The sequence below is a fragment of the Mytilus trossulus genome, chromosome 1 (assembly GCF_036588685.1).
Source record: "Mytilus trossulus isolate FHL-02 chromosome 1, PNRI_Mtr1.1.1.hap1, whole genome shotgun sequence".
Lineage (NCBI taxonomy): Eukaryota > Metazoa > Mollusca > Bivalvia > Mytilida > Mytilidae > Mytilus > Mytilus trossulus.
The window spans coordinates 13978347-13994174 of record NC_086373.1 but is presented as its reverse complement, the minus strand read 5'-3'; the positions used below and the strand labels follow the sequence as shown (position 1 = coordinate 13994174).

The following is a 15828-nucleotide window of genomic DNA, read 5'->3' as shown; positions in this document are numbered from 1 at the left end:
TCCTGTACTTATACTTGAATGCAGATTATTGCACAAATCACCAGAATCAAGAAGAAATGTTTTTGTTTGAAAGCTAAGGGTAAAGTAGACAAGTTTTATTGAATAACGACAATTCAACAGTGCATCATTCATTCCTTTAAAATGGCTGATCTTTATTTTAATTTATTTATAGTCACATCATAGAACAAAGAAGTCTGACCTTAATAAGAGAAAGACATTTGAGTTAAGGTTCAAAATGCTTGGTTATTGCTTAAAACAGAAAAAGAGAAAGGCAACCTGCTAAGATAAAGGTGAAATTTATAACTTGTTTCCCAGGAATAGATTACCTTAGCCGTATTTGGCACAACGTTTTTTTGAATTTTGGGTCCTAAATTCTCTTCAACTTTGTACTTAATTTGGCTTTATAACTGTTTTGATCTCAACGTCACCGACAATTCTTATGGAGATGATACGCGTGTATGGCTCATTAAATTATAATCCTGATACCTTACATGACTATTGGCTGTATATGTTCAAGTAACAAAAACATATGTATCCTGTAAAATGAATTTATTTCTTATTTACAAATTATTTGACATACTCTTTTTAAAATAAACTTATCACATTTTTATTCACATTTTGTGATGATTAGTTATATTATATACATGCAGTGTGCATGGACAACAAAACAATATAAATAAATAACAACAAAACTATAATAATGACATGAAGCACTATAGGAATTTGGTCAAATTACTTTTCATCTAGATATCAAAGAAAAAATACATATAACATCAGACAAACATAATAATTTCAACAAAAACCCAAATTATCTCTACTTCCCTCCACTAATTCTACAATTCAGCAGCTTTAGTATTTTACCTTGTAAAAGATAAGTAATTGTTAACATTTGTAGTGGTGAGTAATTGTGAATTGCTACCACTGTATGTCTGTAGGGCTTCAGGAAACAAACAAACGTTCTTTCAATAATTTCCAAACATGTTTTTTTGTAATATCTTTTCTGTATCTTGTATGTAACTTTTTTTTTTTATTTCAAATATACCAATTTAAAATGAAATGTTTCAGAAATATTCATTTTATGAAATTAATAATATTACTTTATTTATGAAATATTCTTATTGATAGAACCACTTTAGTTTAAGAAATACAATTAAGAATGGAAATAGGGAATGTTTCAAAGAAACAAATGTTTAATGTTCAATTACAAATGAAGGATAACCAAAAAGCTTTCGCCTGGTAATTAGTATAACAGATGGGTGATGAAATAAACTCTTGGACCCCTCTCAGAATTATCTTCTATATCCTATAAACAAAGTTCATACCATTATTTACAAGACTAGAACATAACTCAACCTCTACAACTACACTGATTTTGACCTTTGAGCTCATTTCATAACTGGAAGTTTTTGAAAAATATTGGTACTGATGTTAAGGAAAAAAATCATTTGTGATGGGTTTTCCATGAGGTATTACATGTATAAACAAACTATGGTGGTCTCAAAGTTCACATTAGTAGATCTAGTACATTTTAAAGCTTTACAATAAATATTATATTAAACAGTTTAAAATAAAACTGTTTTAACAAAAAGAGACTTTAAAGCGTAATCAAATTGTAGCACTTTATAAAGTAATAAATAAGTTGCTGCAGTCATTCTTTAAACATACTGCATCATATACAAAATAAGCTGGTCTTTAAACATACGATAGCAGCCACATGAAAAACTGCTATTGTGCACTTTTTTAAATCAGAAAAACAAAAAAAACACATATTTTTATTTTCAATTGTTGACCTTGTATAACATTTCCTACTATACTATCTACACAATTTGAATTCTGGACACTTAATAATTAATATAAAATCATGAAAGAAATAAATGTTAGAAAAAGGTACTAGGGATTTTTTCTCAGAATCTGACAAATAATGAGCTAATTCAAATAACTTTATTAGTGCAAAATATTTGTAATGTGTACAAGGGCCCTGATATATTTTATGTATTCAACTTATAATATTTTGTAACAGCAAGTGACGGAAATTGCACATATTGTCCATCCACATATTATAATTATTACAATTTTATATGGGGCAAAATTATGCCATTCATGTACATTCATACCTTCTTAGTTTATAAATTGTTTTAAGACTATCAATATCTCAAAAACTTTCAGACCAATCAGCTTTATTATGATGCTAAAAATATAGATCACAGTGCAAAACTCAAAACTAAGATATAGAGTTATGCCCCATGTCTTAAAACACAGAAATTTGAATAAAAATGTGAACACATAGTCATTCTTGCATTGCACTGCTGATCTCTGAGAAGATTTGTTATAACTTTTATACTTGACTTTATAAATAATGTCTCTGTCATAATTATTGATCTATCTGTGACATCCTCAAATGTCCAACAAACTTAGTTTTGACAAGTAATAGAACGGAATGGAAACAATAGACAACTTTCGAGTTCGATGCATTTCTGCTCAAAAACTCTGGTTTTAGTGAACCTCATTTGAGTTTAGGGGCGTCATCACTTCCCTACCAATGTTGATTGGGTGGTTGGAAAACTATAATTCTGTATTGTACGAATTATTCGGCAATTTGAATTCTCAAAATTGACAATCAACACTGCTGTCATTAGGGAATTGTCAGTAAGTACCTACAGAACAACAATTATTTCTAGTTTATCCTGCACAATGATGATCACTAAGAGGCTTGATGAACGTTGATAAAGCAGGGATCCCCTCTAACTGGTAAATGACGTCATAAAGGCGTGCATAATTGATGTGTTTTTGCCGGTGACGGATGAACTCTAAAGTGGTCTATTATAGTACAATTATGAATAAAATAGTATTTGTATTTGAACAGTTTTCAGTAAATTATGATCATTTATTCAGGATATATTAATTTATTGAAATAAGAGCATCACATTAAGTAAATGAAGATATACAAGATAGAATTTTACAAAATGTCAATCTCATCAAAAGGGATACATTTCCTTATAATGAAAGGTAATCTCAAAAGTGAAAGGTGGTGAATAAGATATGATGACACATTATTAGTACAGAAAGTAAACAACCATGAATTAGGGCGGGAGTGGGGTACTACATAAAGATTAATGATTTATCACTTTTTAAATAAGATTAATATATTGAAATTGGTGAATACATATTTAGATTATTTGACACTAACAGAAGTCAAAAGTGGCAATTTCATTTCACAATCTTGTTAGAATTGCCTCCTTAAGAGAACAATTTGATTGGTTGTAAATTGTCTATACTATGAGACAGTGACTAGACTGAAAAGAAACCAATAAATTAAAGTAACTTTTTACTGTATATTATATCTTGTCAAAAAATATTAACTTTTTATAAGGTGTCAAATATAGAAAATGGATTTTACAATAGAAAAAATAACAGCTTCTATCTTTAACTGATACCGTATATTACAGTCTTTTCATTGTAACAAACGTTTTTTTATCAAGAAATGCACCTTGAAAAGAAAATAACCACTTATGAAAATTAAACTCTATAACAATTTCTTCAAATACACATTCAAAAACATATGTACTTTTTGTCCTCTAGTCTCAAAAGAAGATGTTTCAGTTTTTAAAGAAGCATACTACATAAAATTTACTTTTAAAAATTAAGATTTCCTATTAGTTTAGACCTAGTTTTCAGGTTGAAGATACTTAACTTAAACTGCCATCTTTGGGTGACATATGTGCTTGAAGCAACATCAATTAAGCAAGCAAAAGCAAACTGTTCAGAAATAGCCATTTGCTATAAATCAATTACAATAACAACTATGTCATATTTTCTGATAACTTTGATTCCTTTCACAAAGTAGTAAGTGACAAAAAAAGTCGCTAATGCTGACAAAAAACGAATCTTTTCACAATGATTAAAGTCAAAAGTAAGTTCATAAATAAACAGAATTCAATAATTAGGTGATATACAAAGGCTACAGTAGAACAGACTTTATATCTTGTAATATATTGGACACTATATCAGAATCTGTTCCTTTACCATCAACTTTAATGTCATTTTTTACCTGAAATAGAAGAAAAAGTATTGTTAATGCTTAATAACAACATGTTTTTTTAATATCTGTTTTCTTCATATTTTGCATTTTTTTTGGGCCTAAATTGGAAGTGATTGATTGATTTAAAGCTACTTAACAACGAGTGGCACATATTTTTTGCATTAACAGGATGAAAGTCTAGAGTGCAAAAAAAGGTAAAACTAACAACAAAATTATTTACATTGGATTGCTAAAAAAAATGTATAAATCATTAAATTTCAAGGTATGCATAAAATAGGGAATAAATGTCCACAAGTCTTAAGATTTCTGGTAGCAATAGAATTTCTGAATGTTTTCATCACTTGAATACTATCTAAATGATGCATTTGATATTTGTGTATGCATATATATATATATACATAAGAATTAACATTAACAAGTTGAACTAAACGTATAAATTGTCTTACCATTTTAACTAATAAACAAACGGGATGATCACGTATTGATTTACTGTACAATGAAGCACTGTCTGGCACTTGTTCCACAACTGTAAAATTAATAAATAGGATTAAATATTGTTGTTTCACCATTGAAATTTACATTATTTTCAATGGGCACCTCATGCATAAGTGTTAATTGTTGTTTCACCATTGAAATCTACATTATTTTCAATGGGCACCTCATGCAAAAGTGTTAATTGTTCCTTTTATAAGTTGAAGTAATGATATCTTTATTTCTAAAAACAATGTGATAACACCAAACTTTTTAGAGTTATGCATCACATACTTTTCATACATATAAAACAACTATCCAATTTATACATTTTACAAGACTGTCCCTTATATCATACTGCTTTTCTATAAGATTTTCAATAACATAAATTTGATCATTTTATAACCACTTTTAGTAATGTTATAAGCCTTTCTCATTATGCTATTCTTTTCATATTTCATCATATTTATTTAAGATATTTTATTCTTTGCATGCAATTTATTCTTACCTCTAAAATGAAGATGAAAACATATTTTGGCTAGAATTAAAGGAAACTCTTGATCTGATGGGGTAAAACTTATTGATGATTTTTCATTCAGGTCACCACTTCCCAGTAATGATGCAAACTCAGAACTGTAATTAAAAAATAAAATATTACTTCATTCAAGTTTTGTTTTTACTTCTGCTTTATTTTTACTTTTTGAAAATATCAGAATTCACAAAAAATGTATAACTTTCAACAAAAGGAAAAAGTGAAAAAGCAATGGACACATTCAACAAATGGCAGATAAAAGCAACGTACAATAATGTTCAATTTAAAAGGACTGTTTCTTCATAAATATTTTTCTTAAAACTGATCAACGCTTATTCAGCATGTCAAAAACTATTGCATTCTAAAAATTGTACAAGAGATTGTTTTGATTGGTTCACATCCCCGAAATGGAAATTAAAACAACAAAATAACATACAAGATCTACAAATGAATTGACTATTTTCATTTTGATGTACACCACATGAAATTACCCATAGTACTTTATATTCTAAAATGCCTCTATTGTGCTCTTTCCAATAAAATATTGAATTGAATTGAAAATGTTTATTTTACAATCAATATATGTCAGGTTTGAAGGATGAAACAGAGCACTGTTAATATATTTTTTCTACACATTTGTTCTAAATTCTATAACATACCTTTTGCATGGAGTACTTATAAGGAAATCACTGCATCTAAAGTTAATTTTAAAATCTAATTTTTCATGTGTCGACCCATCATCAGTCTGAAAGGAAAACAAATATTAGGTGAATGATACGAAATTTGTATTCTCTTATTTGTCATATGTAACATTTTATAATCTAAATAAATAAGGGATAACATATGATTTCCATAATACTAAATCCATTTCTTAAAGCAATATAAAAACCACAAAATCCACTTACTTAGAAATAAATATCTTGACATAATTCTCTTCTATTTAACTGATACTCTAATAAGCAGGAGAAATTTCTTAATTGTAAATGAATGTGCAATTTAAACATTTTAAAAGTTTATTTTGCGAATACACATTCTGAGATTACACATTTAAACAGTACTTTGACCTATAATGGTTTACCTTTACAAATTACTTTTACAAATTGTGATTTGGATGGAAAGTTGTCTCATATGCACTCATACCACATCTTCTTATATCTATATAACTACATTATTTCCATTCCTTTATGACTGAAACTGCTTTGAATATATATAAGAGAATATTCTAAATAAGTCAAATGTCTTAGCAATACCTATTATACATGTTCTTCAATAACTTACCTTTTCCATGTAAGTTAATGTGCCTTTGAGTTTTTGAGGTATATTAATACTATCAACAGAGAAGGCAAACTGGCCCTCATTCTGGGTATTAGGCAGTAAAACAAAAGGGACCTTTACAGGATCTCGATGAGAACATCCAATCTAAAATCAGAAAATGATTTTTTTTATAAGGTATTTTTAACATACTGAAAAATGATTTCTCCATTTGATAGTGCATTTATATACTTTTCAATTGATAGATTATCTATAGATTTGAAGAAAATATTCAGCTGATAATTGTTATATGAACTGCTGAGAAAATTCTACTTAAAAAAGCTTACATCTTTGGTCAAAAGACTCAGAATTAAAAGTAGCTATAAGCTCTATATTATATTATAAAGTTCTGATTTTGTACCATACCTGTCAACCTCTGAAACTTTTTAAAAAAAAGGGAGGCGTCACCCTAAGTTGTCGGGAGATTTCTAGAATTTTGTAGTTTGTGTTGGAGACTCCTGCTCTAAAGGGGAGGGTTGATAGGTATGAATTTTGTAACATTACACAAAATAACAACCCTCCCCCCTGTAAATTCTGTATTTATTTTTTATCATATGACTACTTACCCCTCTTATTAATTTAGCATTTAGACTATCTAACACATTTAATTCCAAATCTTTAATCTGATTGGACGTCAGATTTGTGAACACAACAGAGACAACCACCTGGTCATGACGCTGATGACTCCCTCGGATTTCATACGTCTGAAAATACAAAATTATGTAAAATGCCATTTCATATTTCTAAATTATAAAACAAACTTAAATTTCAAACACAAATAATATGACTGACAGGTATAAGACCTTAAAACCTGTGATTTTTGGTACAATTCTATGTTATCCTATGAACACATGAACCTTTAACCATCCTTTTTGCCAGATTAAACATGTTGCCCACCAATTAAAGTGTGCTTCAAGTGATTTAATTAAAACTCAACCATTTTGTTAAGAACAGTAGAGATTTTGTAAACTTTTTGAAGAATTAAAGTTTTTGTCTTACAAAGGCTGTATTTTACATTACAATTGCTTGGACATATTTTCTAGTTCTATTATATTGTATAGTTATAAACGATCTACACATCAAAGTTAAAAATGTACCTATTCCTAAAATATCCTATCATAAGTTTATTTTTCTCAAAAATACTCTATTTATCATATGGAAGAAATGCATATTTCTTTTCAAATCGTTGTTCTAGGAATATTTTTTATATAACAAGAAAAGTAATTTATGACGAAGAAATAAAGTTCACTTACAAGTTTTAAAGACTTGTTTTCTCCAAGTGTCTGATATGTTGACATTGGCTACAATTAAAAATACATAATAAAGATTACAAATAAAATATGTTTGAGAACATTTCAATCTTTGCAACATGTTACTGGTAATAAATATTCCTTGTTCTCATTCATTGGCAGATCCAGGGGGGTGTCTAGGTGTTGGAACCCCCCCTTTTTTTGGCCGATCAATGCATTTGAATGGGAACATATAGTTGGAACCCCACCTTTTTAAAATGGCTGGATCCGCCCTTGTAATACATAATTGAAATATAAATAAGTTCAGACAAACGCTCATTTATCAGATTGTTGTTTTTTTTGTTTGAATTATTATTTCATTTTGTTATGTCTTGGTATTTAGTAGTTAATGGAAACGGATTTTGCCCATAGTTGATGGCTGTACAGCAAAATATAGCTGCTTGTAACTACATTATTTAGAATCTTGTTGACAGTTGTCCCATTGACAGTCATAACACACCTCCTTATTTTTATACAAAGAAATGCTTGGTTGCAGAATAGACAAGAAGTTATTGTGTAAGCTATATAATGTCCTGCTAGTAATCTATGCTGGCTGGTATGAATCATAATACAGTTATCGACTTAAAACACATAATTAGTACTGTACACAGATGTCTTTTGAAATGTGACACCCTTTTAAACCAGTTTATTCGGTCTTGTGAAGGTATCAAAACCAATACACTTAAAATACTGCAACAACAACAAAAAAACTTACAGGAAATTGCACATTTATAGGAGTGTCCATCTGTGATGGAGAAACTTGTTCTTTTGATGGAGTAGTTATACCCTCTGCTACTTCATAATCAGCCCTCAACAATTTCTTCTTATCTCTCTTTTCTTTTTTCTCCTTTTTAACCTTCTTTTCTTTCTTCTTTTTTGGCTTCTGAAACATTTATATCAATACATCACAGAAATTTATCAATGAGAAATAAAAACTTACATACAACATGATAATACTGTTGAACAATATAATTCAAGCTTACATACATAAGACTGATCATAAATTGATTGTATTGTCATCCCTACAAAAACTCACTTTAGTTTCCAATTCTTCATCACTAGCTACAGTAATAACAGGTGTAGGTCTAACGTCATTTTCCATTGTTTTCTCTGATTTGGAAGCGCTGGGAGTTGTATCATTTTTAGACAACCAAAAATCAAGATCATCAGTCTGAAAAAGAATCATCTTTGTTACATGTAAACACTACAAAACAGACATCTTTTATGTACAACTATTTCTACTTCAATGTATAACAGTTTAATCAATCACCCAAACATTTTAACTTTAGTCTTGTTTTGTTCTGTTGAAGAAGGGTTTACTTTTTAATGTTTTTAATGTGTATCAACTATATTATGTCTTGATACTCTAAAACACAGGAAATCTTAACAAGAGTGCACACACTTAAATGTCTCGTCTTCTTTACTAATCATTGATATTATATTGATAGACCTAAAACACAGGAAATCTTAACAAGAGTGCACACACTTAAATGTCTCGTCTTCTTTACTAATCATTGATATTATATTGATAGACCTAAAACACAGGAAATCTTAACAAGAGTGCACACACTTAAATGTCTCGTCTTCTTTACTAATCATTGATATTATATTGATAGACCTAAAACACAGGAAATCTTAACAAGAGTGCACACACTTAAATGTCTCGTCTTCTTTACTAATCATTGATATTATATTGATAGACCTAAAACACAGGAAATCTTAACAAGAGTGCACACACTTAAATGTCTCGTCTTCTTTACTAATCATTGATATTATATTGATAGACCTAAAACACAGGAAATCTTAACAAGAGTGCACACACTTAAATGTCTCGTCTTCTTTACTAATCATTGATATTATATTGATAGACCTAAAACACAGGAAATCTTAACAAGAGTGCACACACTTAAATGTCTCGTCTTCTTTACTAATCATTGATATTATATTGATAGACCTAAAACACAGGAAATCTTAACAAGAGTGCACACACTTAAATGTCTCGTCTTCTTTACTAATCATTGATATTATATTGATAGACCTAAAACACAGGAAATCTTAACAAGAGTGCACACACTTAAATGTCTCGTCTTCTTTACTAATCATTGATATTATATTGATAGACCTAAAACACAGGAAATCTTAACAAGAGTGCACACACTTAAATGTCTCGTCTTCTTTACTAATCATTGATATTATATTGATAGACCTAAAACACAGGAAATCTTAACAAGAGTGCACACACTTAAATGTCTCGTCTTCTTTACTAATCATTGATATTATATTGATAGACCTAAAACACAGGAAATCTTAACAAGAGTGCACACACTTAAATGTCTCGTCTTCTTTACTAATCATTGATATTATATTGATAGACCTAAAACACAGGAAATCTTAACAAGAGTGCACACACTTAAATGTCTCGTCTTCTTTACTAATCATTGATATTATATTGATAGACCTAAAACACAGGAAATCTTAACAAGAGTGCACACACTTAAATGTCTCGTCTTCTTTACTAATCATTGATATTATATTGATAGACCTAAAACACAGGAAATCTTAACAAGAGTGCACACACTTAAATGTCTCGTCTTCTTTACTAATCATTGATATTATATTGATAGACCTAAAACACAGGAAATCTTAACAAGAGTGCACACACTTAAATGTCTCGTCTTCTTTACTAATCATTGATATTATATTGATAGACCTAAAACACAGGAAATCTTAACAAGAGTGCACACACTTAAATGTCTCGTCTTCTTTACTAATCATTGATATTATATTGATAGACCTAAAACACAGGAAATCTTAACAAGAGTGCACACACTTAAATGTCTCGTCTTCTTTACTAATCATTGATATTATATTGATAGACCTAAAACACAGGAAATCTTAACAAGAGTGCACACACTTAAATGTCTCGTCTTCTTTACTAATCATTGATATTATATTGATAGACCTAAAACACAATAATCTTAACAAGAGTGCACACACTTAAATGTCTCGTCTTCTTTACTAATCATTGATATTATGTTGATAGACCTAAATATAAAGCTTTATTACAACTGTCACATAAACTCAATATTAACCAAGGAAACAAAACACAGATCAATGAACCATGAAAATGAGGTCAAGTTCAGATGAACCATGCCAGGCAGACATGTACAGATAACAATTAATCAATACAACAAATATAGTTATTGCTTATAAATTGAGAAAAACAGACCAAAACACAAACACTGAAAATGAGGTCACGGTCAAATAAAACCTGCGTAACAGACATATAAATCATAAAATATTTCCATACACCAAATATAGTTGACCTGATGCATAAAGTATTAGAAAAATAGACCAAAACTCAAAAACTTAACTGTAAGGTCAGATGACACCTGTCAGCTAGACATGTACACCTTACAATCATTCCATACACCAAATATAGTAGACCTATTGCATAAAGTATAAAAAAAACAGACCAAAACACAAAAACTTAACTATAACCATTGAACCATGAAAATGAGGTTAAGGTCAGATGATACCTGCCAGTTGGACATGTTCACCTTACAGTCCTTCCATACACCGAATATACTAGTCTATTGCTTATAGTATTTGAGATTTGGACTTGACCACCAAAACTAAGCCTTGTTCACTGATCCATGAAATGAGGTCAAGATCAAGTGAAAACTGTCTGACAAGCATGAGGACCTTGCTAGGTACGCATATACCAAATATTATTACCCAATTACTTATAATAAGAGAGAATTTAACATTACAAAAAATCTTAACTTTTTTTTCAAGTAGTCACTGAACCCTGAAAATGAGGTCAAGGACATTGAACATATGACTGAAGGAAAGTTCGTAACATAAGGCATCTATATACAAAGTATGAAGTGTCCAGGTCTTTTACCTTCTAAAATATAAAGCTTTTAAGAAGTAAGCTAACGCCGCCGCTGGATCATTATCCCTATGTCGAGCTTTCTGTAACAAAAATTGCAGGCTCCACAAAAATCTGTCAATAAATTTAACAGAAGCTACAAAAGATCTGCTATGAATATCAAATTCCCAAAAGGTGTTCATCAGTATTTAAACAACCTATGGAGCATTATCCATGTCTTTTTATATTTTAAGGGAAATCTTAAAGCTATACAACATCAATGGAGTACACAAACAATGGAAGTATTAAGCATGACTACTGCTGTTATGATCAATTCACGGAGAGAGATCTCACCAACTACAATCTTACCTTATCTGATTTTTCTTTCTGATGGTCTGGTGATTCTGCAGCTGCATGGTCACTAGGGCCATTTGCTACAACCTCCATTTCAGGAGAATTCTCATTTTCTTCAGCAATAAGAAGACTTGATTCTTCTTTCTTTTTCTTTTCTTTCTTCTTTGATGACTGTAAAAATATAATCAATATATTGCAATTATTCCCAAACTGTATGACAATGTTTTAAATTTATATCATGCAGAGTAAACAGGAGGCCATGACACCAGGTCTTGAAGCTATGAATACCAATATTGGTCTTTGGTTTTAAGGGTATATTTCATTACCTCCCATATCAGAGCTGAATACCCCAACACAGTCCAACCAAGACAACAGGGCTTGAAGCTATAAATACCTATATTAGTCTTTGGTTTTAAGGGTATATTTCATTACCTCCCATATCAGAGCTGAATACCCCAACATAGTCCAACCAAGACAACAGGTCTTGAAGCTATGAATACCTATATTAGTCTTTGGTTTTAAGGGTATATTTCATTACCTCCCATATCAGAGCTGAATACCCCAACACAGTCCAACCAAGACAACAGGTCTTGAAGCTATGAATACCTATATTAGTCTTTGGTTTTAAGGGTATATTTCATTACCTCCCATATCAGAGCTGAATACCCCAACACAGTCCAACCAAGACAACAGGTCTTGAAGCTATAAATACCTATATTAGTCTTTGGTTTTAAGGGTATATTTCATTACCTCCCATATCAGAGCTGAATACCCCAACACAGTCCAACCAAGACAACAGGGCTTGAAGCTATAAATACCTATATTAGTCTTTGGTTTTAAGGGTATATTTCATTACCTCCCATTTCAGAGCTGAATACCCTAACTCAGTCCAACCAAGTCAGTTGATAATGAGTTTGAATACACTTTATTCTTATAAGATCCAATTTTGTTTGTTTATGGAAAAATTATTTCTGCATCAATCTAAAGATACTTTTCATTTATTCCTGTGATCATAAAGATCAGAAAATCAAGGCTATAGTTTGCTTACACCTCATTTAATCCAAGTTAGTACAAGGTACAGGCAAACAAAAAAAAGTTGTTATATACATATTGAATATATACGACTTAGTAGGGAAAGTATGCTGGGGCCTTTTATAGCTGACTATGAGTAAGGGCTTTGCTCATCGTTGAAGGATGCTAATTTCTGTGTCATTTGGTTTCTTGTGAAGAGTTGTCTCATTGGCAATCATACAAAATCTTCATTTTTATATTAATGACTATTTGGAGTACAGATATCAGAGCTTGTAAGTTTCTGTTTAATGCCTGCTTACCTTTTCCTTGCCTTCTTTTCTATGTTTTCTCCTTTCCTCTCTGTCTTTCCTATGTTTTTTCTTTGGTTTCTCTTCGTCTAAGTGATCAGTCTGGTTATCAAGTACTACCCTGTGTGTTGGGGCTTTTATTATCTCATCATCTCTTAATGGCCTGTCAAAGAAAATAATCCGTTGGACAATAATTAATTATAAATTAATATATTGTTTGTATATTTTTGTATATACTAGTATATTATTTCCCATTTAGCTATGTAAATGTAACATTCAGGATTTTTTGTCTTCCAATGATCTATTACAATGTCCATCTTTCTTATTTTAGAATTTTTGATCGAATCGTTCCAAAATACACCAGCAGTTTAATACATATATATGTAATAAAAAGTATCATCTAACAGGAATAGCAGACCATTGGACAAAACCAGGTATCAAACGCTCCTTGATACTAAAAGAAGCAGAGTAATATGTAGCAGATAATTATATGCTCAATGGGTAAACCAAGCATTCTGAGAGTATTGTATGACAATACATTGTCCCCTACAAGTTAAAAAATTATTGTATTGTATAGCAGGAAGTAAGAGCCCAACAGATCATAATATTGCTTTACACAGTACAACTAAATATAGATGAAATGTCAAATTATTCCATTATACACCAGCTGTGTAATATACAGATAAAGTTAGGGACAAAAATACATACTTAATAACAGGTAGACAGACAGACCTTATGACCACCTATGAGTTGGTATAATCTGCTATGTATATACATGATACAAATAAATCAGCTGACTACAAGACAAAATGACTTACATATCTAAATCCATGTCTAACTTTTTAAATTGATCATTTGGTCTGTCATCGTCTTTGTCAGAATCTACTGTGCCCTGAAAAATTCAGAGGAAAATATCAGTTAAATGCTAATTTTATTGTAATTAACTTTTCCCATAAATATATATTTGTTTAAACTTGACAGCTTTAAAAGAGCATAAAAATGAACCAAGTATTGTAATTAACGAGCGAATCTTCTGAATTATTGTATAAACTATAATAAAAGTTTGTGGTGGTCTGATTGACATTTGTCTGATTTTTTCTTTCTTTTTCTAATAATTAGAAAATTGACTTTGAACAACTTTTAGTAACTTTGAATACCCTTAGGTTTGTACTTAGTGACTGTTGTATTTTTGAGTATTATTTGTTCTTAGATTACATCTGATCAGTCCAGCAATTTGTAACTGGCTAACTGATTTATAGTTAATTCCAATGTCATGTTGTTACTACTGTCACAGGAGAGCAGGAGTGTGTAATGCTAACAAACATTTTAGCCCCACAAAATTTTGTATAAGCATTCTGTTTTTTTCACAAGACAGGAACCCTTTATAAAGTGGGTGTCCTTGGTTGCTGTGTACCATATTTGTCTTATAACAAACTTTGTAGTTGTATAAATAAGGTCGTCAGTTTTCGTGTTTTTTTCTTGTTTTATATTTTGTCATACCCAGGCCTTGTACAGCTTTTACAGTAAACTACTATAAATCAAATTACATTTTAACTGATTTTTTTAATTTTTTAAGAAAGGCACACATACAACAAACTTTAACATATATTTAAAAAGTGGAATCTCTCCGATTTCTCCAGAAGACAATCTTACCTCAGGCATATCCACGACAGTACTGACTTCATGGGCAGGTTGTATGTCCTCATCAGAATCATCTTGTTGATGTTTCTTCTTCTTACGTCGGGACTTTTTATCTTTCTTTGAGGGTTTAGATGAGCTGTCAAGTTGTAGATATTTATCTGATGATGAAAGACCTAACAAATATAATAAATATCGCAAAATTTAACCATACGTAAAAATTAGTTGGTTTAAAGTATATGACATTTTCAACTGTCTAGTCTCACCAGAATGTTACATAAAATATTTAAGAATTTAAATTCATTGGACTGTATCTAATTTTTAAATTAATTCCCTTCTTTGACATCTTCTTTGCTGCTAACTGCTAAAAAATATTGATGTGTTTTTAAGGATATTTTCTGAAAGAATAAAAGCCTAACTAGTATAATCAGATACACAGAATCATTTTCATGAAATTGCCTGTCCAGTCATATAATAATGAGTCCAGGATGCAAGTATATAGTTGTATGACAACCCCTATCATGTAATAAAATTAACGGTACCAATTTTCTAGCACCAGATGTGCATTTCGACAATACATGTCTCTTTAGTGATGCTCGTGGCCAAAATATTTGAAATCCAAAGCTTATATATTATATAAAAGATGAAGAGCTATAATCCAAAAAGTATAGCCAAATCCGTGAAAGGAATCAGAGCTTTGCATGAGGGAGATACATTCCTTAATTTATAATAATTTCTTAAATGTAGGCCTTACCTGGTACATGTAATGGCACAGATAAATCGATCTGTGATAATGGAATGTCTTCTGAATTACCGCTATCAGACCTCTGAAATCAAAAGTTAAAGGTTTTAAATCTTTATTATAGTCGTGGCGAATTTGTTAATCAACAAAGCCTTATACCATCAAAATACAATTTGCATGAATTTGAAGTGTAATATTTAAGTGTTATATGAGCTATTTCCAATATTTTCTGCTAAGACATAAAAACATCTTTTTTAAT

The 15828-nt window shown here is 30.3% G+C and overlaps 1 protein-coding gene across 3 annotated transcripts in view; it reads right to left on the bottom strand.

Annotated features, from left to right (window-relative positions):
- Positions 1–534: 534 nt before the first annotated feature.
- Positions 535–15828, bottom strand: part of LOC134715861 (AP-3 complex subunit delta-1-like) — a 43251-nt gene continuing 27957 nt past the window's right edge. For 2 of the 3 annotated variants that reach the window (XM_063578380.1, XM_063578397.1), the window contains exons 21-34: positions 15582–15654; positions 14843–15003; positions 14008–14081; positions 13202–13352; positions 11886–12041; positions 8679–8813; positions 8358–8525; positions 7607–7654; positions 6920–7057; positions 6321–6461; positions 5702–5787; positions 5019–5143; positions 4486–4565; positions 535–4048 (exon numbers count right to left, since the gene is read on the bottom strand). In XM_063578380.1, coding sequence (XP_063434450.1) covers positions 3959–4048; positions 4486–4565; positions 5019–5143; positions 5702–5787; positions 6321–6461; positions 6920–7057; positions 7607–7654; positions 8358–8525; positions 8679–8813; positions 11886–12041; positions 13202–13352; positions 14008–14081; positions 14843–15003; positions 15582–15654 — 1626 coding nt within the window. In that variant the 3' untranslated portion in view covers positions 535–3958. The remainder of the gene's footprint in view (positions 4049–4485; positions 4566–5018; positions 5144–5701; positions 5788–6320; positions 6462–6919; positions 7058–7606; positions 7655–8357; positions 8526–8678; positions 8814–11885; positions 12042–13201; positions 13353–14007; positions 14082–14842; positions 15004–15581; positions 15655–15828) is intronic. The other variant, XM_063578389.1, reaches the window with a different exon arrangement.